A 25,915-nucleotide genomic window follows, 5' to 3' on the forward strand; every position below is an offset into this window, starting at 1 on the left:
AGGTGCTTCACAAAAGCACACAAGACACTGATTTGCTACTGAATCACAATATGGGCTTCTGCAGTTTACTTTCACATCGATGGAGACCATTCATTTCTAGAGTCACTCACTCAATGCTCTCTACTTGAAACACTTGACTCTTGGTAACCCTAGAAACCTTTGCAGTTCTCTTCTTGACCTTTCCAAAGGAAAAAAAAAATCACTGCTGCCAGTTGGAACCAAAGCATCTCTGGTAGCTCCAACAACCAGAACATCAACCAGACAGCAGCACTGTCTGCACTCCCTTTCCTCACAAAACATTCTAGGGTCTATTTCTCTTTTTTTGCTGGCAAGGAGCAACAGGGAAGCGTAAAGTAATGCAATTGAGGGCTCTCGCAAACCCACCTCCCCTATATCTGGGTGCACTCCTCAGTCCTTCCTTCATGTTTCAACTAGCATTCGTGTGCCTATGCAGCAAGCTAGCACAGGAAAGCCAAAGCTTTCACCCAGTGAAAGCCAATCAGCTCTCTCTGCCACATTAGGATGAATTTACATATCTCAGATGAGTCAAACCAACATCCTACTGCCTTGAGAAAGAGAGTAGAGAGGAAGAGAGGACTCATCTACTCTTTATGGTCTTGCTTTCTTCCTCATACCAGCTATAATGCCTCGCTGGACCCTTTCCTAATTGAACTGTAACCCTGCAAAGAACAACATGACTCTTGTCCGAATGACAATGAGTGGTGCAAGCAGGCAGTGTAAATGAGCACAAGGTAGGGAAAGAAAGCACAAGGTCTAAAGGGAGTGTGTGGCCTCCCTGTCAAGAGGATGGCAACCTACTAGATGGGCTCTAACTGTAATAAAAAAACCCAACAAATTCCTAGATCTGCTGGAAGTGCAGGCAGCTTTGGGCACAACACAGCCCTTCTGATGAACCTAAGAAGGGTTCATCAGAAGAGAAATCACGTAACATGTGAGTTGCAAAATATCAACAGGATTGAGATACTTCACCTAAGCCAGGGAGAGAAAAGGTATCTTGAGACGAGCTACTACAGAGGTTCTTCCACTGTGTTAGCTTGGGAGGAAATAAAAAGAAGGCATGCCTTCCTAGAAGCATCCAGATGCTCAAAAAGGAGGAGATTGGGAAACTGACATCACAAGTTCAGATAGAGATCTTGGGCAGAACCACTGAACTCTAGCTATGCTTTGAAACCCCTAAGAAGCATCTGCCTCCAAGGACCAAGACCACAAAATTCTGAAACGTAAGGCTATAAGTGTCATTACATCAACAACAATTACGGCTTTGATGTATTATGAGATGTACAAAAATAGTGATTTCCTTCTATTCGATCGTAAATATGTATGAGGGGTAGGGAATTAATATGTTCTTGTGAGAAAGGAAGCCTCACAGAGCATTCCTTCAAATATCTCTCAGCTGAAACCCATCAACTGCATGACAAAGAGAAGCTCCTACCTACTGTGCAGCAACAGAGCTCAACTGAAATCAGGATTTTATATGTGACAAATTTCACATGAAGGAAACAGACTTCTGAGGGTTGTAAACAATTGAAAAGAAGCAAGATGCTACATGAAAATGAATTTATATAGCCTTGAATGGCTGAACCATCCAGGCATGATAAAGGGCAGGAACTGAAAAATAAAGGCACAAAAGCACATTATAAGAACCTGGAGGAACTGCCAACAGACTACTTGCATAAAGCTTCCATTTTAAATGCATGAACCACTCACTCAAAAAGAGCATAGCCTCTTCATCCATGTATAGTGAAGGGCTGAAAGAGATTAATAGGTGCGAGGTTAGGTTGATGAACATGCTTGTATGCTCTGTGCTTGCTTAACTGGTTTGCTTTTAATTGCAAGATCCACCATGTAATAATTTGAAGAGCTAAATTGGAGATTACTTAAAACTGGCTTGGAAAAAAATCTACAGAACAAGTTAATCTGGTTTGGACAACACACCTCTTCACAGTAATGCTGTTACAGGCAATGCTGTCCTGCTGATGCCTTTCCCTTTCCATCACCAGGGTGTTTTTCAGCAGGTCATTGCTAGGCTTCATTGGTATTTTTCAGCTCAGAGGAACTACGCTGGAGCTGCTGAGCACCCAAAGGATGACTGACTCCAGTTCCAGTACATATGGAAATCTAAATCTTATCTCATGGAACAGTCCCAGAATCAGCATTGTGTTTTCTTATCAATACTATTTCCTTGTTTTCTGTATGGAAAAAAACTTCCACAACACCAACCAAACCAACACACAAAGAACAAACAATAGCAGTAGAACACTAATCCTTCTCTAACTTAGAACTATGCCAATATAGGAGAACCACACAGTATTATTATTGTGGCTTCATTAGACATAATTCAAAACAGAACATAAATCATCACTTTGAACATTTCTTTAAGTGGTTCCAGTCAAAAGGGGTCAAAAATAGGAAAAAAAAAAATTGAAGTAATGCTATTCCAACAGTCTGTATAGAAATGAAAATCAGTTTTACAGCCATTTTCTTGGGTTACACAACACAAAGTGCATTTAAACTCATTTATTAGATTACACCCCTTCTGAACATCCAGCAGACAGGTCTTCAAATGATGAAGGTGAACATGCTAATAAAACATTCAGCTGTGGAGGAACTGATTGTCTGGGGAGTTTGACCATCCCACACTGAAAAGCCACACAAACAATTCAGACAACCCACAGCACTTCTGGCTCTGATATGGGAAACTCGCAGTGCCAGGGCAGCACCAGTGACAGCCCTGACCAAGCAACTCCAGCTAGGTGAGGTGCAAGGAGGATTTGCTAAGGCAAATTCCACAGGTCTCCTTTTCTTGCCTAGGCCAGACTCTACTGAAAGCATCTCTCAAATATATAAGCATTACATGTAAGTATGCACATTTTAGTATTTTACTGTTTGTGTAGCCACACAAAACAAGACCTGTGGGATGATCTCACAAAAAGCACAAGAATGCCCTCAGGCTTTTGCAGCTTGTTTTCCTTCCACATGGGATCTGCAAAGGTTACTTGATCTAAACATAGTCACACACAGAACCAAACAGGAGAAGAGCTGGAGAAAAGAAAGGGAAACTTCCCACTGGTCCAGAAACCTCCTAAATTAGAGCAGTAACCCAAAGCTGCAACAAGAGGCCATGGTTTCCCATGTACTAAATTCACCATCAGCAAACAGCACTGGGTTTAAGCTGTACAGCGTCAAACAACAAGGCTTGTTGCACAGCTTCTTCAAAGCCTTAAAAAAGCTAAACTACCCTTTGAGATATTGCTGCTACTTGGGATTAGGAATACCTCAGTACTCAGCAATTCATGCAGCTGCAGCCTGATGAACGTAAGCTGAGCTTTAGTCAGGTCGCTCCTGCTCAACCCTGACAAATCATCTATTTTCCTCCAAGCTGTTACACACCAATAGCTGAGTAATTGAAGAGCAGAACTGTGAGATAACATGAATTAGGGCAAAGATTTAAGAGCCAGGGGCGATTCAGAACTTCAATTAGAACCAAAAGAGCTCAATTTTTGGAAGGTGCTTAATAACAAGACCGCAAACTTCAAAACAGATGTAGGAAGATGCTTTTACCTACACTGTTACAAGGCAATGACTCTGACAGTCCACCTTGGGGCACAGAGCAAGAACAGACTTGGATTTCTGGAAGCTTTGATACGGCTGCAAGTTTATCTCATTGTATTATGTTATTTGTAGATACCAGGCACAATAGGGCTCTTAGCACAACTAGTGTTATCTATGAGGCTGATCTCTGGCAAGTGTTAGTTAGATCTGCTGAGGCCCTTCCTGGTTCAAAGCCAGAGAGCAGCTATTGGATTTTGACCTGTTTACAGAAGTTCATCTACAAAACTGTGTTTCAATTCCTCATTTACCAGCACTCTTCAGTCACGTGAATCATCAAGATGCTCACAGAACACCTGACATGTTTATCAGTTCTGAGATGACACTAAATTGCACTAACTTGCTCATTATGAGACCAGGAGCTCTATCAATTGCTGAGCATCGTACCCTACATTCACTGGGTGGTAGTACATCAGGAAAGAGTTGTTCCACACCTCAAATTACCTACCAGAGATGAAAAAGCAGCAATTACTTGAATACTTCAATGGTTATCTGATCAGCTGGATGACTTAAAGAACAACATTATAGGTCAGATCTTCCAGAATCACAAATTAGCAAACACTGTATTATGACTTCAGGCTTTAAATCGTAGCTTGGTCATTAAAATAGATTACGTTAAAGAACAAGAAAGTAAAGCAGAATTGTAAAGGCAACACAGCCAAGGGTTTCAAAATTCAAACAAGTTATTCCAGAGCATTTCTACAGCCTGCTATGGGCAGTTTCTGTCAGCACTGCTACAACAAGTAGCTGCACAAATCACTGCAGCCAGGAAATCTAGGCTTCTGATGAACACAGCAATATCATAACAGATGTTTTAAGCCACATAAAAGAGCAGAGAAGCACCATTTAGGGATGATGGTTTTTTCCTATGTAACAAGAGAGGGACCTAGACTTGCAGCAACAAACAGCAAGAAATCAGCAGCTCTTTGCCCAGTGATCTACTCAACTTCAAATAAACGTGAAACAGAACAGGAGAAGGAAGATTTAATGTTTCAGTGTCAATCAGCTGCTAAGGGCAGCAGGTAACAAAACTGAAATATGAGTAGTGATTTTAACTCAGTGTAAAGGAGAGCAAAGCTTATTAAACATACATCTCATCCAACTATACCTTTCATTTTCCCACTTTGCACAATCTAAATGAAGTTCTCAGGAACTTTTTCAGTCTCCTAAATGCAATGAAGAAGTCCCAAAGACTCAGTTCACAAGTAGGCCAAAACAGACAACAAGTGAATAAGAGCAGAAGGAGATCTATAAGCTATGGACAGTTCAGTCAGAATGACTTCAACATACAGCTTAACATCTAGTGGGTTTCCTCATGCCTACAACACAGCACAAGATTGCATTTACATTGTTTTAACTCATATAGAGAAGTCCTGTGCAGTATATAAATGCTCTGCAGCCAGCTGTGGTCCTGAGATGTGCCAGGTGAATTCACTCAGCTCCTCCAAAGCTTCCACCATGATCTGTGCTCAGCACATGGGGTGTTCGTCGAGCAGCCACTCTGAGTTGGACTGACAAGATACAAAAATAAAAGCCAACCAACGGTGTAATGTTGTAATTAGTCAATACTGCTGAAAAAGAGTCCTTTAGCGACCTATGAGGACGTGAACAAAACTAAAAGCTTCGTTACAGTTAGTAAAAAAGAGGAGTCCTAAGAGTTAATCTTCACCTACACTGTGTCTTTGTTTCCAGGGCTTTTCATGGGTGGATTGTTTTCAAAAATTCCTTTCTTGTACAGAAGAAAAATGTTAAGTGGTTAGAAAATGAAATAGAAGTAGTCAGGTTATCTCAAACAGCAAGATTGGTTGTTTTTATTAAAAATGTACCTTGGCCAGAATATGAGTCAGGTTCTGTATAGCTCAAATTCACCTCGTGTATTCCTGGAATAATACAATTCCATTTGTTCTCCAAAGATTTTTCTCCTTTGCAGGAAAAGCATCATTAAACAATGTATTCCTTAAGTCAAAATACGTAACAGTGTTCCTTCTTTTCTGAGGTACAAAGCTCTAAAGATTCCCAAAAAAGTCTATTTCACACCACTGTAAAGGCAGGAGAGACCTGACAATTACAGGCAAGAAACGTAATTCCAGCTCTGATAAACAGCCCACCCAAGGCACTTCCTAAAGTTTAGAGTGGTTGGAAAACATCCATCAGAAAAGAAACTGAAGCATTACTACATCAAACAATTATACTGCAGGGCAAGAAACACAGCGAGAAGTCAGGTGGCAGTGATGTCTCTCACGTTCCTCACAAAGAGCCTATTGAAGTCATGTGGATCCATGGGTTCTGACACCCCCAAAATAGTACATACATCATTGTTCTTACTGATAATGACGTACATCCTTAATCTTCATGAAAGTGAATTATAGAAGAAAAAAAAAAGGGAAGCAAATTATCCAAAAATAAGTCTGAATGTGCAAAAAGCTGAAGCTTTCATAATGACGACTAGGAAATTAACACAGTGAAACTTTGAACTGTAACTAGAAAACTGCACGACCTAAGTGAAGGATCTAGAGAAGGTATAAAAAAAGACATCTTTCTCCCTGGGCATGCAGCCTTCATACCCCTAAAGTTATTAAAGCTTCCAGAAAGTCGCTTCTAGTTTTGCCAACCGATACCTCTTTTTTTTGTTGTGCCTTTTAAGCCTTTTTCTTGTTGGCACAGAGCACTCTGCATAAGGAAAGATTCATGCATCCAGACATGCTCTCAAATGATAGATGATATACCATCAGAAAAAAAGACGAATTATTGTATTTCATGAACATGCAGGTAGAAGGTTTGTCACTATCTGGGGCATGTTACAACTCTTCTTTGGAACATACTACAGTTAGATGAGAGGAAAAACATTTTCTAAGGGAGCTGGAGTGAACTTGTAGCACTGGAGATTAACTTGACCTTCGCACTGTAAACTTACAAGAGATACAACAGAAAAAAGCGTTTCCAAATTGCAGTGCTACCACCTCACAAGCCACATATACAGTAAGAAGTCACTGAATTGGTTGAAAAGCACTTTGGTGACTTCATTGATTGCTCAGCTAGAAGTCCCAGGACGCTGAAGAGTTCCGTCTCACTGACAAGTTCTGTGATGTCTCTCAAAAGGAAGCAGAAGCAATAGTTCTAACATCAATTTAATGATTTCCTTAGAACAGTAGAGGTCTTCTAGAAGCCAACACATGAGCTGCCCATGGCTCAAAGAGGCCTTCCAAGCACCAGCACACTTTTTGCAGGACATTTTAGGACATATCCAGAGGATAATCACTTACCCACTACAGTTTCTCACTTTGCACTGTGCAAAGTTGCTATGTTTAATATGGCTTCCATTGGAAACACCCGGTCTCAAAGCAACTTGTGTGCCAGTACACTGGTGTCCATATGGGGCTGACAGGATACATCCAGTGACATAGTTGACAACTACAACAACTACGAATGCATCTAGCCAAAGCTTGAATAAAGTAGAGGTGTTCCTGTAAATTAGACAGTCTAATTGTTTCCAACACTTCTGTACAGACATTCAATGTATCAGGAAGGCAATTTTAAAGCCTTTTCTTGCTGGCAGCATCAAATAGTTCAGTATAAGAATGAGAAGACAAAGCTTCATTAGTCTTAGAAGGAAGTTGTTTCTCATGGTGAATACTGTAAGAGTATCATAGACAGCAGGCTAGCCCCATTAATGAAATCTTTCCTACTTTATTACTGGAAGCTTGTTCTCAGAGAAAATAAATGAGAGAAGCTCTAGTTTGGAAAGAAACATATTGATTCTATTTGACCCATCCAGATACTATTCTTCCAAAGGGTTTCTTCTATGAACAATTCTAGATTTAAAGCTGCAGCAACCCTAGCTATCCCAGCTACCCTAACAACAAGGTATCAGTGCCATGTCTTAAGCTGTGATCCTGATAAGAAAGAAGTCTTTTCTCTCAGGAAGGTTACTGGATTATTTACTCTTTCTTCCCCACGACATCTGTTGAAAGAGTTTCAGTTCCCATTTTTCAGAAAGTCTGAATGCCTTCACTTTTTGTTTTGTAATTGAGAGCATCATTGTACCAACATCAGAGCACGCTGTGCAGAAAAAGAAGTTAGGACACGGCATATGCTTTTCTGGGGTAACTTAGCTACAAAGGCTTTTTTCCTTTGTTTCTTTTCCATGACCCTCAGGCTCCTTTTTTTTTTTGCCTCCAGCAACAGAGATACTTAAGTCAGCATTAGAGTTCTTACACTCATTTTCTCTTCTGCAGTTCGACCCTACTCTGTGTTTGTACCAAACAGGACAGTGTGTGTGGTCACAGGACAAAATAGATCAAGGAAAATTCAGGTTAAGAGCATTTTCGCACTCTTTTTTTCCAAGCAGATCAAATTCCTAACTTAGTACATGACCCAGCTGCACACACAGCCATCACAGCCAAGGTACAAAGAGGAAACTGCTTAATATTGGCTCTACAAATACACTGCAGTAAGGAGAAGAGGGGATGTTTATTAGTTATTCTCCTAGCAACGCCCAAGCCCGTATTATTTCACAGACAAACATCAACAGAATCTATTATCCATGCAGACAATGAGTTTACACTTTTTAAAGCTAAGAAATTCTCTAGTAACAACAATTATGCAAATACCATTGCTTTGTTAAGACTATTGTGCAGTATGGAGCTGCAGCTAGCAAACCTTTCACTGCAAAGCAAAACATTAGGAGAAAGGACATGGACTGTATCAAAGACAGACTGTATCTAAGCAATATCAAGGGAGAAATGTTTCTTTAAGAGCAGACTGGAAGGCTCATGCTGCTCAGAAAAGCAGTGCTGGGAAGCAGCTCAACTTAGACATGTTTCTGCAGATGCTGTCTTATTTCCATGCTATCAAGTAAGCATACAGTCAAAGTGTCCACGTTCACAACAATTTTAGATGTTACAGGAGTGTCTGTTGACTGTGCATCAGATACCACTACCCTGCCAAGCAGAAAGTTCCACGATCCTCCCAGAGGGTGACAAACCCACTTTTACAGAAGCCCTCTTTGGATTCAACAGGGAAGAGAAATGCTACAGCATGGAAGTGTACCATCACAGAAGCACTCAAAAAAGAAAATAAAAAAAGCAGCATCTTGTTATTATGAGAGTAGCTGGCACCCTGAAAAAAAATAAAAAGGCCTGATATATCTTGGAGCAGCAGGTACAATACCTGGCACTGGCCTATCTTCACTGGCAAAGCACACCACCCTGGCTAGGCCTACATCATGAATTACACACAGTTAAAGAATGCAACAACATCCATCTCAGACTGCCATGAGACATGCTCAAAATAGGGATGCTTTTTAGCTACTTTTATTCCAAAACAGGTTGATCTTAAATTCCTCCCCTTTAAACAAGTGTTAATATTCTTCCAAGTAGCTTCCAAGCTGAACTCATATGTATATAAATGATATATACTTACATGTGCATATACACATATATACACTATTGGCTGAGAAAAACCAAAAGGTATGATCATAACTTAAAGTAAGTGACAGAAACCAGCGAGCTGTGCCTTTTCAGTATTTCAGACAGGGGGAAGGCTGTATGTGTTCCATGCCAAGAGGAAAAAGAAAATGAGATTTTTTGAAGTGTCTGACGATGCAGTAACTGCAGGCACTTGTGAACAAGCACCTTCTTCTTCCATACAACATTACTGTTTGCTGGCTGACAGCAGCACCCAAATTGTTTGCAATTTTTAAGTTTTACTATGTTCTGCGAGGCTTTTGCTTAACTGTTTTTAAAGACAGATTTGATACACTCAGCATGCAACACAGGCCAAACAACTGGACAAAACAAAGTCCTTCAGGTAAGCATACCTTTAACAGTTTTCACAAAAACTTGTTTTTCTTTACTGGGATCTTTTTCCTCTATTAGTATTCCATGGAAAATGCGCCCAAATGTGCCTATGAAGAGAACATAAAATTAGTAAGCACTGTATGTTTAAAACACACTGATAATGGTGACAGAATTAAACACCCATTGAAAACCCACTACCTGCCACAGCAGAAAGTTAGGAGTAATGGAGAGTAAAGCTTAAGCCCTGAATGTCCCAGTGAATCAAGAGTACCGACAACAAATAACCACCTCTCCATCAGCAGGAGTTGGATTCAGAGCTCTACACAGCAAAGACTGAAAGCTTTAGTTAATTTCAGGGAAAAACATAAGACAAGCAAAAATGAAACAACGACAGCAACAGAATCTGGTTAACTAATTTAAGTATTGACGTTGATAGCTGGTTTATTTGTGGCAGTTCACAGCCTGTGCCAAAACTTTGAGCTCCATCTTTTCTGCATACAGTCAAGTCAGGAATTCCCCAGGCAAAACATTGCTCAATTATACTTTTTTTTCTTTTTAAAGTACACAGAGAAGTAGAGCATTCAACAAAGCAGTACCTACACAGTACAGTTTGTGAATACAGTATTACATTATAAAAATGTGACAGGCTTTCTTCAAAGATTTATTTTGGTTTTACTTTTTCTGGCTTTTTTTTCCCCCGCCTTCAAAATTTTTCCCCTCACGTATTTTAACAAAGTTATTCCAAGAAAAAGAACCATACTGAACAGCTGTACATTACATATCCCAGCATAAAGTTCAACTCTTATGATTCCTCAGTACTCAGCAGGATGATTGCAATTTTTTTTCCTTATCATCTACCATGAGACTGCATATAGACTTTGTGAGATGTTATGATCCCACTTGGCAGGCATCAGATGGCTCTGAACATTACAGCTACAGGCAAGAGACACTATAAAGAAGCACAGCCTTCAACACCTTTATCAATGACCTGCATAATGGGACTGAGTGCACTCTCAGCAAGTTTGCTGATGACACCAAGCAGAGTGGTGCAGTTGATACAACCAAAGGATGGGATGCTATCCCATAGGGATCTGGACAGGCTTGAAAATTTGGCCCACAAGAACTTAATGAGGTTGAACAAGGCCAAGCACAAGGTGCTGCAATTAGTTTGGGGCAACCCCCAGATACAGGAAAGAAGCAATATAGCACCCATTTTTTAAGAAGGGTAGAAAGGATGACTCAGGGAACTACAGACCCATTAGTCTCACCTCAGTGTCAGAGAAGATCATGAAGCAGACCCTCCTGGAAGCTATGCTAAGACATACGGAAGAGGAGATGAAATGGAACAAGCAGCATGGCTTCACCAAGGATAGGTCCTACCTGACCAACCTTGGTGCTTTTCATGACTGCATAACTGTATCTGTGGACACGTGAAGATTCACTCACATCATCTATCTGGGCTTCTATAAGGCCTTTGACACAGTCCCCATAACAGCCTTCCCTCTGAAATGGAAAGATATGGATTGATGGGTGCCCTGTTTGATGTACAGGAGACTGGTTACAAGATCACACCCAGAGAGTGGTGGTCAATGTTTGGATGGAGATGAGGGACAAGTGGTGTCCCTCAGGGGTCAACACTAGGAGTGGTGCTCTTTAACATCTTCATCAGTGACATCAACAGTGGGATCAAGTGCTCTCTCAGCAGTGTGTGGATGGTGCCAAGCAGAGTGACGTGGTCAGTGTGCCCGAGGGATCAGATGCCATTCAGAGAGACCTAGGCAGGCTGAGCTGCTGGCCCAGGTGAACCTCATTAGTTTCAGCAAATCCAAGCACAAGATCTGCATCAAATTGTAGCAATTTCTGCTAGTAGTACAAGTTAGGAGATGTAAGGATGGAGCACAGTCCTTCTGAAAAGCACTTGAGGTTAAAAGAGGGGAGTTTAGATTGGACATAAGAAAGAATTTATTATTTTTTTTATAATAAGGGTGATGAGGCACTGGAGCAGGTTGCTTAGGGAGGTTGTGGATATCCCATCATTTAAGAATTCGAGGTCAGGCTGAATGGGGCTCTGAGCAACCTGGTATAGCTGTAGGTGTCCCTGTTCACTGAAGGGAAGTTCAGCTAGATGACCTCTAAAGGAAGGATGCAGACCATTGGAGCAGGTCCAAAGGAAAGCCACGAGGATGATCAGAGGGCTGGATGCACCACACCTATGAAGAAAGGTTGAGAAAGCCGGGGGCATTCAGCTTGGAGAAGAGAAGGCTCTGGGAAGATCTCATTGCAGCCACGTCTCTGAATAAGTTCAAGGACAGGTTGGTGGGAGCCCTGGGCAACACAAGCTGGTGGGCAGCACCTCTGCCCATGGCGGGGGTTGGAACTGGGTGGGTTGTTGAGCTCCTTCCAAACAAATCCATTCTACAGTTCTATGATCCAAAACACATCCTCCACACGTAAGTACATTTTTGCACAACCATTGGACTTGAGAACAAAGCTATCAGCTTGAAGATTAAAGCCATACATCAAATCAGAACGTTTGGCAACCTCACGTTGTTTTCCAGATGGGGATGTAAAGACTCTGCAGTTCTGCCTCTAAAAGACAACTATCCTCAATGTGTAGCTTAGGAAAATTTGGTTTCTTATCAAGCTATGGGGATGCAGACTAAAGTTGCAGTACTAACCATTAGTGACAAAAACCTAAATATTTAAGTCCATTTTCTAAATTCAATATCAAGTAAAAACAATTATTGTTGTAAATGAACACTTCTGAAATGAAAATTAAGCTACAAAAGAAACTGTAGTCTAATTTTTTCATAGCAGAAATGTTAATTTTGCATTTGACAAGATTTCCATATTAGCTATTAAATGGAGACTGACTGAATTTAGATGACAGAGAAGCTTTTTCCCCCCTTAAGTGAAGTTCTCCTGCAATAACTTTGCAGTTGAGTTACTTAACCACTTACAGCCTCAGCTGATTACCTCACTCCCTAGCCATCTCACCCTTTCATTTATTTTTCTTTTTAAATGACCAGATTATTAACACAGACAATTATTTACTCTGCATAATTAGTCGCTCCCATGTTCTAATGCATTTTAGAAGTCGCTTCCCCACACCCCAAATGCAAACATCATCCATCATTCTTTACCTCCACAAGAGTTATAAAGATCAGCAACATCACCAATGATTAATTTCAGAAAAACCTTGCAAAGAAAATAACATACACATATATACAAACACCACATTGTAACCAACAAGCGTCCCGAGGGCTGTAAATACCTTCCTGGAGCACATCTTTTAGAGTTATCCTCTCCCTGGAGATGGCTATATCCTTCACTTTAGCTTTTGCTTCCATCAGAGTGACACTTTTAAGATCATTCTTCTCTATCCGTAACGTAGGATAACCTGAGGAGCCAGCAGAGCCAAACAAACCAATATAAATACCCTTATTATAAGACCACAAGCACATTGCTTCACCTCAGCACCACCTACAGGTACAAAGACATGCAAGCAGTGTGTACTTAGGAAGATTATGTATAGTATTAAATAACAAAGAAATGCACGAGAGAAGCCAAACGTAGCAATCACACAAGTCTATATGTACAACTATGTAACACAAATCAATATGTACAACTGAGACTCATTATTAACATCAAGTAAATAAAGCTTCTTCTTGCATACTGAAGCAGATTAACGTAACACTGCACTTCCCTCTCAACAGGGAAATAAAGACTGAGGTTAGAAACTGCTGAAGACTTGCTGGAGTCAAGAAAACGCCTTACCCGGTACTGCATCAGGAGCACAACCAGAATCAGCAGTGCCCTCTTCTGGGCATGAGACACATCTAGCTAGATACACCAACATACTCAAAAAGGCCTGAGTGTTTTTGTAGCAAGACCTTGAATTACTAGAGAAAGTTTGAGAGTCACTTTTATGATAAATTTTAAGTGTCACTGAGAACAAGGTTAATACAACGGTGATAGGCCTAACAGCGTTCTTCCTGTTTATTTTTTGCATCCAATTTTTTTCTCCTTACGCTCAGTTTCACTGTTCCCCACGTTACTGCTGGTATCCAACCCTCATCCCCAAAAAAGGCATTCTGAAACAATACATATTGAACACAGCAAGACAGTGAGTGCCACTGAGGTACAGCTGCTTCCACGCTCATCTCGGTGAAGAGCTCAATTATCACTAAGGATGCAGTCACCTTCATGGCAAGTCTTTTGCAAGAGGCTCTTTAACAGGTTTCCAGGGATCACAATAATTAGATGACATTGCTTAGAGAGCCAACCTAAAATCCCGAGGTTGACAGCACATCAACACCACGCTGTGCTTTGGGATGAGAAGTGGTGCACAAAAAGGCTAGCAGGTGAAAAGAGGGGCAGGTGGAACAGTAATTAGGAAAACCAGCTTAAGAATTATTTGCATGCTGTGGTCTCTTCCAAACTCCGTGGAAAATAAGTTTTTAATAGATGCATTTGCCTCAATGCTTCTACCATATAACGTTTCCAGGCAGCTTTTTCCAAAACAGATGAACTCAGATGACAAAAATCTCTTCTGTGTAGGGAGATATTAGTTCAATTTAGAAGAAAGCCAAGACTTTACCAAAGCTGCAGGAGTTCAACTCTTGTTAAACATTTGCTCCCACACCTGGGGAGGAAACTGGGAAAAAAACACTAGCACTGAATAGTAGTTAAAATACTCATACAGTACTCTACCATTGATTGGGATGGTTAATATCAATACTAAGTGCAGCCAGAAGGAAACAGAAGAGACTTTTGGCTCTTACTGCTTGCTAAAAAGCCATTAATCATTATTTAGCTGGCTCTAAAGAATAAATATTGCACTGTATGAAGGATAGTTGTTGATATTCCTACTTACTAGATTGCTGAAAGAAAGTCTCTTCAGGTTATTTATACAACAAACTTTTGTGCGTTACAGAATGAAGAATCATTGGCAGCAGATAACAAAAGAAGACACTTTCTTGAAAAGCTTGGCAATTCCTACTCTATTTAGAAAATTCAGAAAAACAATTAATTGAGATTAACAAAGAGAGTGTTCATTTCCCTGCCAGGCTCCCCCTATTTTTCCCTCACTTTATAACACACACCCTTACCTCACTTAGATCTTTCAGAGCGGATTTTAGCAGTACTTTGAACCAACTCTGTTCTGGTCTAAGTCCTGCTTTCTTTCAGCGTCCAGTCCCATAGATCCATACCCCACCTGAAGCACCAAAACTGGTGTTCATTTCGCTAGGCTGCACACCAATGCAGAGATCCCAGCCAACCAACAAACAAACCACAACAGAAGAAAATCAGCGTTCGGCTGGCTCTGCTCCCTGATTTGGTTAGCAGTCTAGCTGCCTAAGTGCCAGCACAAGGGAAAAGGCAAATCACAGTCAGTCCAGCCTTCAATGAGACTGAATTGCCAGGGAATCATACATCTTCAAACCCTGATTGCAGGAAAGGTCCCTTCAATAGCGTTATGCTGTACGAGACATCCTTCCACTAAGGCTGATGAATAGTAATTGCAGAAGTAAACACTCTCTGTAGATAACAAATACCTTCAGGAATCACAGAACTGACACAGAATGTAGCTAGTATCAGTTCCCAGATTGATCTATTACAGAGCATATAAAGCACTGTCACTTTACACTTTTTATTTCACTGTCTCCCATCTCCTTAAAAAGAAATAAAATCAAGAAAAGCTATTTAAAAGAAAGCATGAACATGTCACCCTTGTCACACCATCACACTCATAAGATGACTCCAGCATCCCAGAACAAATGTAGATTTCAATCTTGACTGTGAATGCCAAAGGTGGATAAAACCATACATCATGCAAACTCTGAAGAGAAACTGACAGCCAGGAGATTATTCCTGCTTTCCTGCCTTCCTTAATACAGAATCAGTGCAACCCATACTAACACTCCACTGCATCCAAGGCAGTCTGTGGCAGAGGCCTGTGATTGGATTAACACTTACTGGTTACTGGCGTTGCATTGTTGGGTGTGTCAGCTCTCAAGTACTGCGTGGTCTGCGTGGAAGGCTGGGATAAACCTTGGGAGCTGCTGCTGTCACTGATGCTGTTTTATAAAAACAAAATTGGACATGAACGTGACTGTGTGCTACTGCATTAAACTCAAAATTAAACTTAACAAGAGTTTGCAAGGAGAGTAAAGCCAGAAAGGCACAGATCATTCACACGGCAGCAGATAGGCACGAGTGATACCTAACAGGCTGCAAGGAAAAGTTCAGCACAGTGGTGCTTCCTACCTCCTGTGTGGTCAAAAACATCAAGACACTGTCCTGCAGTTCAGCCTGCACCCATTTATCTGCCTCAGATCTCTTTTGCAGATCAAAACATCAAGCCTGCTTTGCCATTTTTCACTGATTGTCCTTCTTTCCTCTTCCCACAAGCCCTTCAGTGAATTTTCTTGGCAATAGAAGGGCCATACCCACACACAGTGTTCAATTTAAGATGTGTTAAGAGATGCTTCCTGTCTTATCCACAGGACAAAATACTGTCAAAGAAGTTACTGCAGCTGCAATGGCCTCTCTTGCAGAATAGCAACATCTGCATTTGGGACTGCTACTGAGCACTGAGCTAGCAGTGCTGGCTATTCCTGTAGCATTTTCTGGACATGTTTGCTGATGCCCTCAAGGATGTTATGTTTGTGAAGCAGGACTTCCTTTTTCTTTCTTCTAAGATAAAATGGGTAAGAAGTGGCTTTTCTTTTTTAAAATCATAACCACAGATGTACCTACTAATGTATTTTCGTCCCCATTTCCTAACAGAAGCAAATACTCAATAGAAAACATCAGGCTTACTGTGAACAACAGAGACTTGTACTGACGTGGATTTTTTTCCCCTTATGTTACTCCAACACCTGCTGTTTTCCAGCTACAGAGTTCCAGCTTTTTTTTTTTCCCTGCACAAAGTCAAAAGCCAAAGCTCACAGTCTAACTACTCCACTTCCTTCAGAGTTTTTGAAAGAATATTCTCTGCTGCCAGCAAAAAGAGTGATAATAAGTTGCCATTTGAACTGTGTCTTCAAAGCTCCCCATTGTGATTCACTCTCCAGTAAGTCCCCCAGGAAGCAGTGCTCTGACAGCCACCACAGTCAACACTGATACAGCTTTTTCTCCTATCACTTTTCCTTCCCTGAAAACTCCTTTTGTAACCTGATCACCTACCAGCCAGACAGATCTCTCTGGCTGGCTTCTTGCTGCTGACAAGTCTGAAAAAAGAGCTGTTTTGAGCCTGTGGCAAGCTTAAGAAACATCTTTTTTTGGTCGGCTTTATTGTATTTTTAGGTTCAACTTGTATTTATTATCTTTGTCTTCTCACTCGCATGCAATCTCAGCTTTTTAAGGACTAATCCTTGCTTTTAACTACGCCCATTATTCTGCCGTTAAGCCATGCCAACTTTCTCTGGCACTCTTTAAAGTGCCTTTGATAGAAGATATGTAAGCATTTGCTCTGAACTTTTAATACAATGTTCTCAAATAGTCCAATGCAGCCCATAAACTCAGCTGCCCATTTTTAACTTTTATTTAACAATCTCATTTTTATCTAGCTCTGCCTTTTGAAATTAAGGGCAATAGCAGCAGGATTTGTTTTAATCTGTTGCTCCTGTGAGGTTACTAACCCTCACAATGAATCATCTTTGATTCAGATCCCCTTTGCAGAAATATTCTGAGCTTCTTATTCAAAACCAGATCAAAAGTTGTTTCTTCTCCCATGCATTCCTGGCCCCGTTGCTCCATCAGGCAGTCACTGATCATATATATTACTAGTGTGTAACACTGAGGTTAAATTAAAACACTGAAGCAGTTTCTCAGCTAAGCATTTGCAGGCTCTTATTCACATTGCAAAAAAATCAGTGGAAGAAAAGGCAATTTGATCACGCTGCCAGACTGAGGCACAGCCTCTCAAAACCTCCTAGAGGAACATATTTAAATATACCAGATTAAATGCTTTTCTTTTATGAAGCAAACAAAGCTGTGCGTCTTTCAATATTCTCTATTACTTAAAAATCTTCAGTAGACAATTTAGGAACAAGTAAATTGAGGAAAGCTGGCAGGTCATTTGGTCAGATGATCAGGGACTGAGAAAAACTCTTCAGGCACCAATTCTATGTAGTATAGCTAATCCTCCAAAATCCAGGTGATCTGGGAACACAGAAGTAGCAAAGGCTGAATGAAAAGCATCTGCCCAAGGCAGAGGACAGCCTTGAAAGGCTGCATGCAAGAACCAAAACCATTCAAAAACCCTTTTGAAGATGGAAACTACCTACACACCCAACTGCTTTTCCAAAGTATTCAGTTTCAAAATTCCCAGGTCTTGCACAGTTGCATCTGATGCAGCTCGTTCAAATAGCCTCCAAGAGAGCTTCAGTATAATTCTTGGTGTTTATTCCCCACTCAGAAAAATCCCACTCAAAACATTGAAAAAGAGATGTGTGTGTCAACTGCATGGTCCCTGAGTTTGCATTACAAGGTTTTCTCCCCCGTGTGCCAATTTGGTTTAATTGAATTGAAAAATACATCTGGGAAAGAGAGATTATCAGCTTTGTAACCAAACACTTGTAATTCCCAAACTTTACACCTATATCAAAGTGAACCACAACCCTCCACATCATCACCTGCAACTGCTGCCTTACTGCAGTACAGCACTTAGCACAACTACATACTAGCTGCTGCTGCAGCTTAGCAGAAACTGCACGTTACTACAGCAAGCTTATATCTGAGGCCAGGAATCCCAAAAGTCTACATAAATACATCCTCCCAAAAGCCCCTGAAAACTCTGAATACATACCTGTCGTCCAATTCTATCCTTTTCATACTGTGGAGATGCAAGACAGCTAGTATTATTGCCACCAGGAATATAACAGCACAGCACACGCCTACGCTGATGTAAAACACACGGGTAGAAGTGGTGGGAGCTGCATTTACAGGATCATCTGAAATACAAAGGTGAAAAGCTTCTGAATCGGCCTCAAAAACACACACACAAAAAAAGCAACCACAGATATTCTGTTAGTTCCCAAAAAGCTGACACAGCAGGATGACAGAACTGCTTCGAGACTCATCCCAAGCATCCCCACCACCAGGGTCCAGCAGGTGAAGGGGCTGGCACAGAGATAGACAAGGGTGTCCCCTCAACTATGGGGCACTGTGGTTCCCTCCCTGCTGAGCAGGGACACAAGCCCAAGGGATGGGAGCAGGAGAAGGCACATTTTATCAGTAGGGCTCCTGAGTAATTCTAGCCACTTCCAGTTTACAATCATGTTTTGTGCATAACAACGACCCTGGAAGAGACCATGAGTAGAAAAAGGGAAACTGAGCAACCATCCACTGCTTTCCAAAGCATTTTGGCAGACGTGTTTGTGTTTCTGGTGCCACAGAATGAGCACAGTCAGTCGATTCCACGCAGAAGGGGCACGAGAGTTAAAGGAAACTAATTATCAGAAATGAATGAAGTCAAAACTGCAAACCACACAGGTCCTGAGGTCAAGAGATTGATTAATGTGCAGTAAAACAGATCCCCAAAGATATGATTTAGAAAAAAGCTGCTGCGAGAGTAGGTGTAATTTTCTTCCTCTTCACTAGAGCATATTCCCAGACAAACCCATCAGCAGAAATCCCACTAAAATATTGGGTTTAGTAGAAGCAACTTGGGGGTTGGTTTCATAGGGAAAGCTGTGAAAACAAAGAATATCCCCAGTTTTTATTTTGTTTACACTTGGAGCAGGAGATACAATCAAGATTACTTACAGATAGCCTTGCTGCTGTTTTTGTCAGATGTTGGAGATTTTACCTCTGGTTCAAGCTCTAAACAGATGAGAGAAGGCCATTAAGCTTAATAAACATGTATTACTGCAGTCCTTCAAAGGAAATCAATTGCCTCATTTCAGGAAAAACAAATCTGCTTTTCCAAACAGACAAGCTGACTTAATGACTACAGTTACCTCCAGATTTCCATTTTAAAATGCCTAACCACTGCATAGTAGTAATTAAAAAAAAATAAATCACGCTGCTTCAAGACACACGGGTCAGGTATTTCACCACTAACATGTGTCCACTGAGGCTATGTTTGAACCCACTGGATCTACTTACCCTTCTGCTTGTCCAAGAAAGTGCAAAGCAGCAGAGCAGAAAAGACAGGAACAGAATGACTGTATGTATGTACACTAAACAAAAACCCCATAGAATCAGCTCCTACAGGATACAATACAACTATCCTACAGGATAACAATTATTTTATTGATTGAATGTTCAGTGAATATTACTCAGATTTTAACACAACTTATCTATGAAGAAATTAAGGGGGGCAGCCCTGGGCATCTTGCATTCTCAGCTGATGCTGCAATCATGAGTGTTTTAAAACTGAAGAATGGCAAAGGAAATGTCTATTTATTTATTGAAAAAAAGAACAAAAGCCACATGGACATGCTTGGCTACTTGTGTGAAAACGGTTCTTTGGGAAGGGGATGAGTCTTCATTAAGCTTATTATTGGTCACTCTAATAATGGCAAGTGCAAATCAAGGGAAAGCAGGCTGCAGGGATCGCTTCAGATGAACTCACTGAGGTTCCACATAGACCTGAGGCAAAGTAATGGATTTCTGTGAGTGCAAAGACCCAGACCCACATCCTCATTCGTGCTCCCAGCTGCAAGCAGCCACCTCCTCCCCAGCACAGCCCCTGCCGACTCCTTAGGGAGCTGCTGCAGTTTGATCAACTTCACAAAAAAAGGAAGCCAGAAAAAGAAAGATCTGAGAATTTTGCTTCTTTTTTGAACCTTCCAAGCACTTATTAGGAACGCCTTGAGCAAAACCACTAGCAAGTTCCCACATCGTGCTACCTTACACACTAAATTAAATTAGAAATCCCCAGATGCTCTACACCACTCAACACACAACTGTCAAAAAAAGCTATTGACATGATTATGAACCCACAGAAACGTGATCTTTGTTAGAATTACTTCTGAGTAATTGAGGAAGTGGCTCTATTTCATGCACCCTGATAACAGTGTAGTGCTTATGGAAATCCCCTCAGCTCATTCAGCAGCTCAGAAAGGCAGGAATGTATAAAGAGACAAGACTTCCTCCACTTAGAACACCTGAAAAAGCACCTAGGAAATCACAAAGTGAAGAATTCCTATCCTTTAAAGAGGATCAGAAAGGCCCCCACTTACACTATAAAGAGATACGTTCTGAATTAAGGATAATTTTCTCACAACATGAATGCCAAGGAGCATGAGTGTGATGTGCTAAAAAGCCACATCTTCACACACATTTTGCATATGTGCATCCTTGGACATTTGGTGGACTCAATGCAGCACAATACTTGAGCAATTCATTCCTTCATCACCTTATGCTTCTTCCAACAGTCCACATTTTTTGTCTGGAAGCTGAATTATTACCATTCCCTCTGTAATCCACTCTTGTGGATGGCTACTTGTGTCCTTAATCCTTCCTATTCCCTTTATCTATCTAAAAACTGCTTAGTACTTGAAACAGTGCCTTACTTTTGTAGCACATTTTCCTTCGTTTGAAATTTAAAACTGTGATGTTTTTGGATGAGTTTATTGTCAAGTTGAGCTGCATTAATATTGTGACCTCGGAGTCGAGTCTGCCAGTGCAGGAGAGTTCAACACGAAACACTGCAAACAGACAACAAACAGACAGCACAGTCACATTTGAGCACATCTCAGACATCATGTGACAATCACAAAAGCCTAAAGGGTGTATTTTTCAATAAATTTAATTGTGTCATATTACAGTTCACAGTTTTCACTGTGACCACTAGCCATCCACTAACCCCAGAGCTGAAGCCCTCTCACAACAGAAAACTCATCACCCAAAACCAGAAAATTCCATTTTCCTCATTGCTTTTTCAGCCAGTATGAAAGTTAGCTTCTTCCACAACAGTTAAGTTTGAATATTTCAGCCTGTGCAAGTCTGACTGCAATCCGAGCTTGAACTAATCTGACAGTATTTATTTTCTAGCTTACATACCAGAATTATTGATGCCAGCAGAGCAGACACAACAAGTCTGATTCCCTGGTGTCTGCCTCCACAAAGAAGTGGTACAAAGCCAACATCAAAATAAATACTTTATTCCCACAGAGCACAAGGCAGTGAGGAACTGTCACTGAGTCAGCAAGGCACCGTGATCATCTGCACACCTCCTGAAACACTTCCTATTAAAAACTCTGCACAGAAGACCTACTACCAACTCAGTTTTCTCAGTTTTAAACCTACCATAAAAGCTTTCACATGTTAATAGCTCCCTACATCTTGACATTAGGTAACTGTAGGCTAGCAAAATTCAAAGGCACGGACTTTAAAGTTCATGCAACTGCTAATTACTATTGTTGAAAGGGAATAGGAAGCTTGTGTGTGTCATGTTTCCTTTCCAAGCAGATCTCTATCCTCCACTAAACAAAGGGAAAGACATTTCTCTCATACCAGCAGTCACAGTGCCTAATACTCTTTCAGCAATGTTGTAACTGTTGCAGAAGACTTGTAAACATATAATGTTTAACAGAAAAGGGTTAGAAAGCTCATGCTATCAGTACCAGCTCTACAGGAGGTGTGGGGTTAACATTTACCTGAGAGGGTGCGAGGAACTTCTCCTTGTAAGGAAATGTTGGCCTGGGGCACAGCCATAGCCATGGGATTATCTACCTGAAATCCCAGTTTATACTCAACCTGTAACAACAGTTGGGAGATTGGAGACGCATAAGAAATCTTCAAAGCAGTAAGAAGAAATGCTGTATACTGTTTGATACTTTTTCCTCAAAATAAGAATAAATAAAATCCCATATCTTATTTCTGGGGGGGGGAAGGAAGGGAATTGCAACAACCCCAAGCACCAGGGTATTCTGGGGACACCCAGCTGGGAAGCAGCCTGGAATTAAAGGGCCTAAGAGTCTTGGTAGATACCAAGATGCACACTGCTGATTGATGTTCTAGCAAGGTTGATGGCATTCTTGGCTGCATTAGGCAAAGTATACCAGTAGGTCAAAAAAAAAGGTGATCTTTTCACACTGCCCAGCACTGGTGAGACTGCACCTGGAGTACCACAGCTTGTACTGGGAGGCTCAGAACAAGAGAGACCTGGGCATACTGGAAAAAGTCCAACACAGAGCCAGTAAGGTGCTAAAGGGCCTGGAGTACCTCTCCTGTGAGCAGAGACTGAGGAGCTGAGGTTCCTCAGCCTAAAGAGGAGGAGGCTCAGGGGGATCTCATCTATGTCCATAAATACCTGCAGGTAGGGTACAACAAGGACAGAGCTAGGCTCTCCTCAGCAGTGCCCAGTGACAGCACAAAAGGCACAGAGCACAAACTGCAACACCAGGAAACACTTCTGTGCTACATGGTGATATAGCACTGGCACAGGGTGTCCAGAGAGGTTGGGAGGGGTCTCCTCCTCGATGTTCAAAAGCTTCTGAACGTGGTCCTGGGCACCCTGCTCTGGGTGGCCCTGACTGAGCAGAGGAGGAACCCAAAGGACTTTCAGAGGTCCCTTCAACATCAATTAGAAAGCTATCCTGTAAAAATCCTATTCCAAATTCACAGGCAGTGACAAGGAGGCTCAGAGCAGGGAGAGCAATGCTTGTAGCTCCCAGCTGAACTTGTAATGATGAGGAAACTCCCCCAGAGGTCCTGTTCAAACTGACTGCCTGTGAAAATGGAACGTGGTATGAAGCAGAAGGACATTACATGCAATAGCTTTTGTGGGTCAAAATTCGTATCCTGTAAGAAGCTACACCTCAGCAAGAACACTGGCAGATGGAATCGTTAGAAATTGCATTAGTGAAGCTATTAAACATTACTGTTTTTATTTCAGTCATTCCTGTTTAAGAACAGAAGAATAATCATTGCTCAGGTTTAAAAAAAAAAGGTCTGGCAGAGACTAAACAGATCATTTCACCTACAAAAATAAATTAAGTAACTGGAAAGCCTTCACAAGGTAAAAGCATACGCAATCCTTATGACAGCTGTTGCTGTATGCTCCAACTACAGTAATTAACTGAAATAAAAAGCCCCTTCCATTTAATTGAGGCTCAATAATGACATACTAGATGCTAATTTTATAGATTCTCCTCATCTCCAGGAGTATGCTTTTAGGAAACTCTAAAATACAACTGTTCTACATTCAATTTCCAAAGGCTGAGGCCTCGGTTCATGGCTGCTGCTTCCGTGCATTCAGTTCACCACCAGAACAGATGACACAGGCAGTAGCTTTATTCTTACAAAAGAAATAGAGTGCTTCAGAAGAGGCTTTTAACCTTTCTGAAACAAGAAAGGGACAGTTCCAATATGTAACAATTTATTTTCTGCAATCAAATAAACAAAAAAGTAGCTAAAACAATACATAATATCTTTTGCACCTATCATGTATTATTGTCCACAAAAAAAACCAATTATAACAGCAGCTGATCACTAAGCAACATAGACCATGCACTGCAGTAGCTTTGCCTGCTTACCTTGGATTTAGCATGCCAACTGAAGTGAAGATTGTTGGTTTCGCTGGGAATTAGGAGATTGAAGGACAATGCATAATGATTGACAACATCATTCCTCACGTAAGATAACTCCGCATCCAGTCCTGTAATAAGAACAGGAGGAGAACAAGTAAGGCAGGAGAGAACCAGCAGTAACACGCCAGAACAGAACAACTCTCAGCACCACCAGCTCCACTTCTTATTTGAATCTTAAAGCAAATACTTCCTCGAGTCCAAAAATTCAATTGCAGGCTTGGAAATCAGTGCTCACACATCAGCACTGTGCTCCAAGCTCCTGGGAAAGCAACAGTCTTACACCCTAATAAACAGGTAGATGTTGGAATGTGATGGAAGAAAACAAGACACTTCATGGGGTTCGTTACTTCCAAAAGAGGCACTACAGACTCTTACAAACAAACCTGCCTATCACTGGGAATCATGCATCCAACTTCCTCTTATTTACAGCCATGCACCCTCAAAGTAAACTGCTATGGATTATCAGCTCTTTGATTGCAGTCAGTTCCTCTGGAATAGCTCATTTCTTGATTGCTCTTCAAATCACTCGGGCCAAGAAACACACATGCACTATGAAATCAATTTCAAGGTAATTAGATCAGAACACAAAGCACATGATGAGAGAAATTGCATTTGTACACAAAAGTGATAGGACCAGAGGGAATGGCTTCAAGCTACGGCAGGGGAGATTCAGGCTGGACATGAGGAAGTATTACTGTTCAGAAAGGGTGGTCAGGCACTGCAATGGATGCCCAGGGAGGTGGGGGAGTCACCAAGCCTGGGGGTGTTCAAGGAAAGGCTGGATGTTGTGTTGAGGGACATGGTTTAGTGGGAGCTGTTGGGAATGGGTGAACGGTTGGACTGGATGAGCTTTTAGGTCTTTTCCAACCTTGGTGATTCTATGATTCTATAATACTTAGTATTTACAATTTGCTTTCTGAACTTCTCAGTACACCTACAGAACTGAAAGACCCACAGAACTATTTAAAGAAGAGTAACAAGGTACTTTCTTTAGGATGCACACTCTGATATTACCATTACTTAAGCTGTCATTACAGTTTGCTGCACAGGGATGCAGTGAATACAAGACAGGTCTCAAAAGTTTGCCCTGGGTATTATCAGCAATTTGTAGTAAAGCAGTCACTACATATTAGCCCCATTTCCCTGCCACTGTAAAATTACTTTAGGCTCTGTATACTCAGGATAAAACTACTGTATTTGTAATCAATGCCATTTTGTCTCATTTCATACACTGCTTTCACTAAACACTAACCAGCACAGGACACACGATACAGCCGGAGAGTGCTGGGCAAACCAGACACAGGTGCAGGCTTCAGCCACGAGCCACCCAGCACGGAGTTCAACTGAAATACCACTGGTGCAACTGAGAACATCAATAATGGAGCTGTTTTTACTATGGCTGGATAGTCAAGAAAACTGGAAAAGCCTTCACAGATATGCTGCATTTGAAAAGAAAACTAGCCTGAGAGAGTTTGGCTCTGTGCAATGACGGTGTATGCCAGTGCATAGTGCTGAGCGCTCTCTTATTCCAACACTTGGTTTAATCCACCTTGCTTTCACAAGACATAGAGCTGCAGCCAAGATATTCTTCCTTTTATTCCCTGCTGGCTCATTATTATCCTGAAACATCAGCAACCCAAGAGTATACAATCACAGATATGGGGATGGAGGGGAGGGGCTGAGAACCCCAAAGACTGGATGTACAAAACACACCAACAGAACAGGGCAAGGCAGGGACATGTGCACTGAAACAAGATCCTGAACAGGAAAAGATGCATGTGGTTCCCTAAGTGCTGACTAGTCAGACTGAGCTGGTATTAAAAATATATCCAAATCAAGGTTACACTTCTCCAATGTGTCCATTTATCCACTGAAGAACAAATGGGAAGAAATCAGAGCAGGGGGAATGAACACACACACACACACACACACACACAC

At 41.3% G+C, this 25,915-nt stretch overlaps 1 protein-coding gene across 1 annotated transcript in view; it reads right to left on the reverse strand.

Annotated features, from left to right (window-relative positions):
* RYK (receptor like tyrosine kinase) overlaps positions 1 to 25,915 on the reverse strand; it is a 49,465-nt gene that overhangs the window by 10,514 nt on the left and 13,036 nt on the right. Inside the window, exons 2-9 of the mRNA XM_048955391.1 lie at positions 23,924 to 24,045; positions 22,043 to 22,142; positions 20,957 to 21,091; positions 19,203 to 19,259; positions 18,244 to 18,388; positions 15,408 to 15,508; positions 12,703 to 12,828; positions 9,449 to 9,535 (exon numbers count right to left, since the gene is read on the reverse strand). Of these exons, the coding sequence (XP_048811348.1) occupies positions 9,449 to 9,535; positions 12,703 to 12,828; positions 15,408 to 15,508; positions 18,244 to 18,388; positions 19,203 to 19,259; positions 20,957 to 21,091; positions 22,043 to 22,142; positions 23,924 to 24,045 (873 nt within the window). The remainder of the gene's footprint in view (positions 1 to 9,448; positions 9,536 to 12,702; positions 12,829 to 15,407; positions 15,509 to 18,243; positions 18,389 to 19,202; positions 19,260 to 20,956; positions 21,092 to 22,042; positions 22,143 to 23,923; positions 24,046 to 25,915) is intronic.

This window comes from Lagopus muta, chromosome 9, assembly GCF_023343835.1.
Source record: "Lagopus muta isolate bLagMut1 chromosome 9, bLagMut1 primary, whole genome shotgun sequence".
Lineage (NCBI taxonomy): Eukaryota > Metazoa > Chordata > Aves > Galliformes > Phasianidae > Lagopus > Lagopus muta.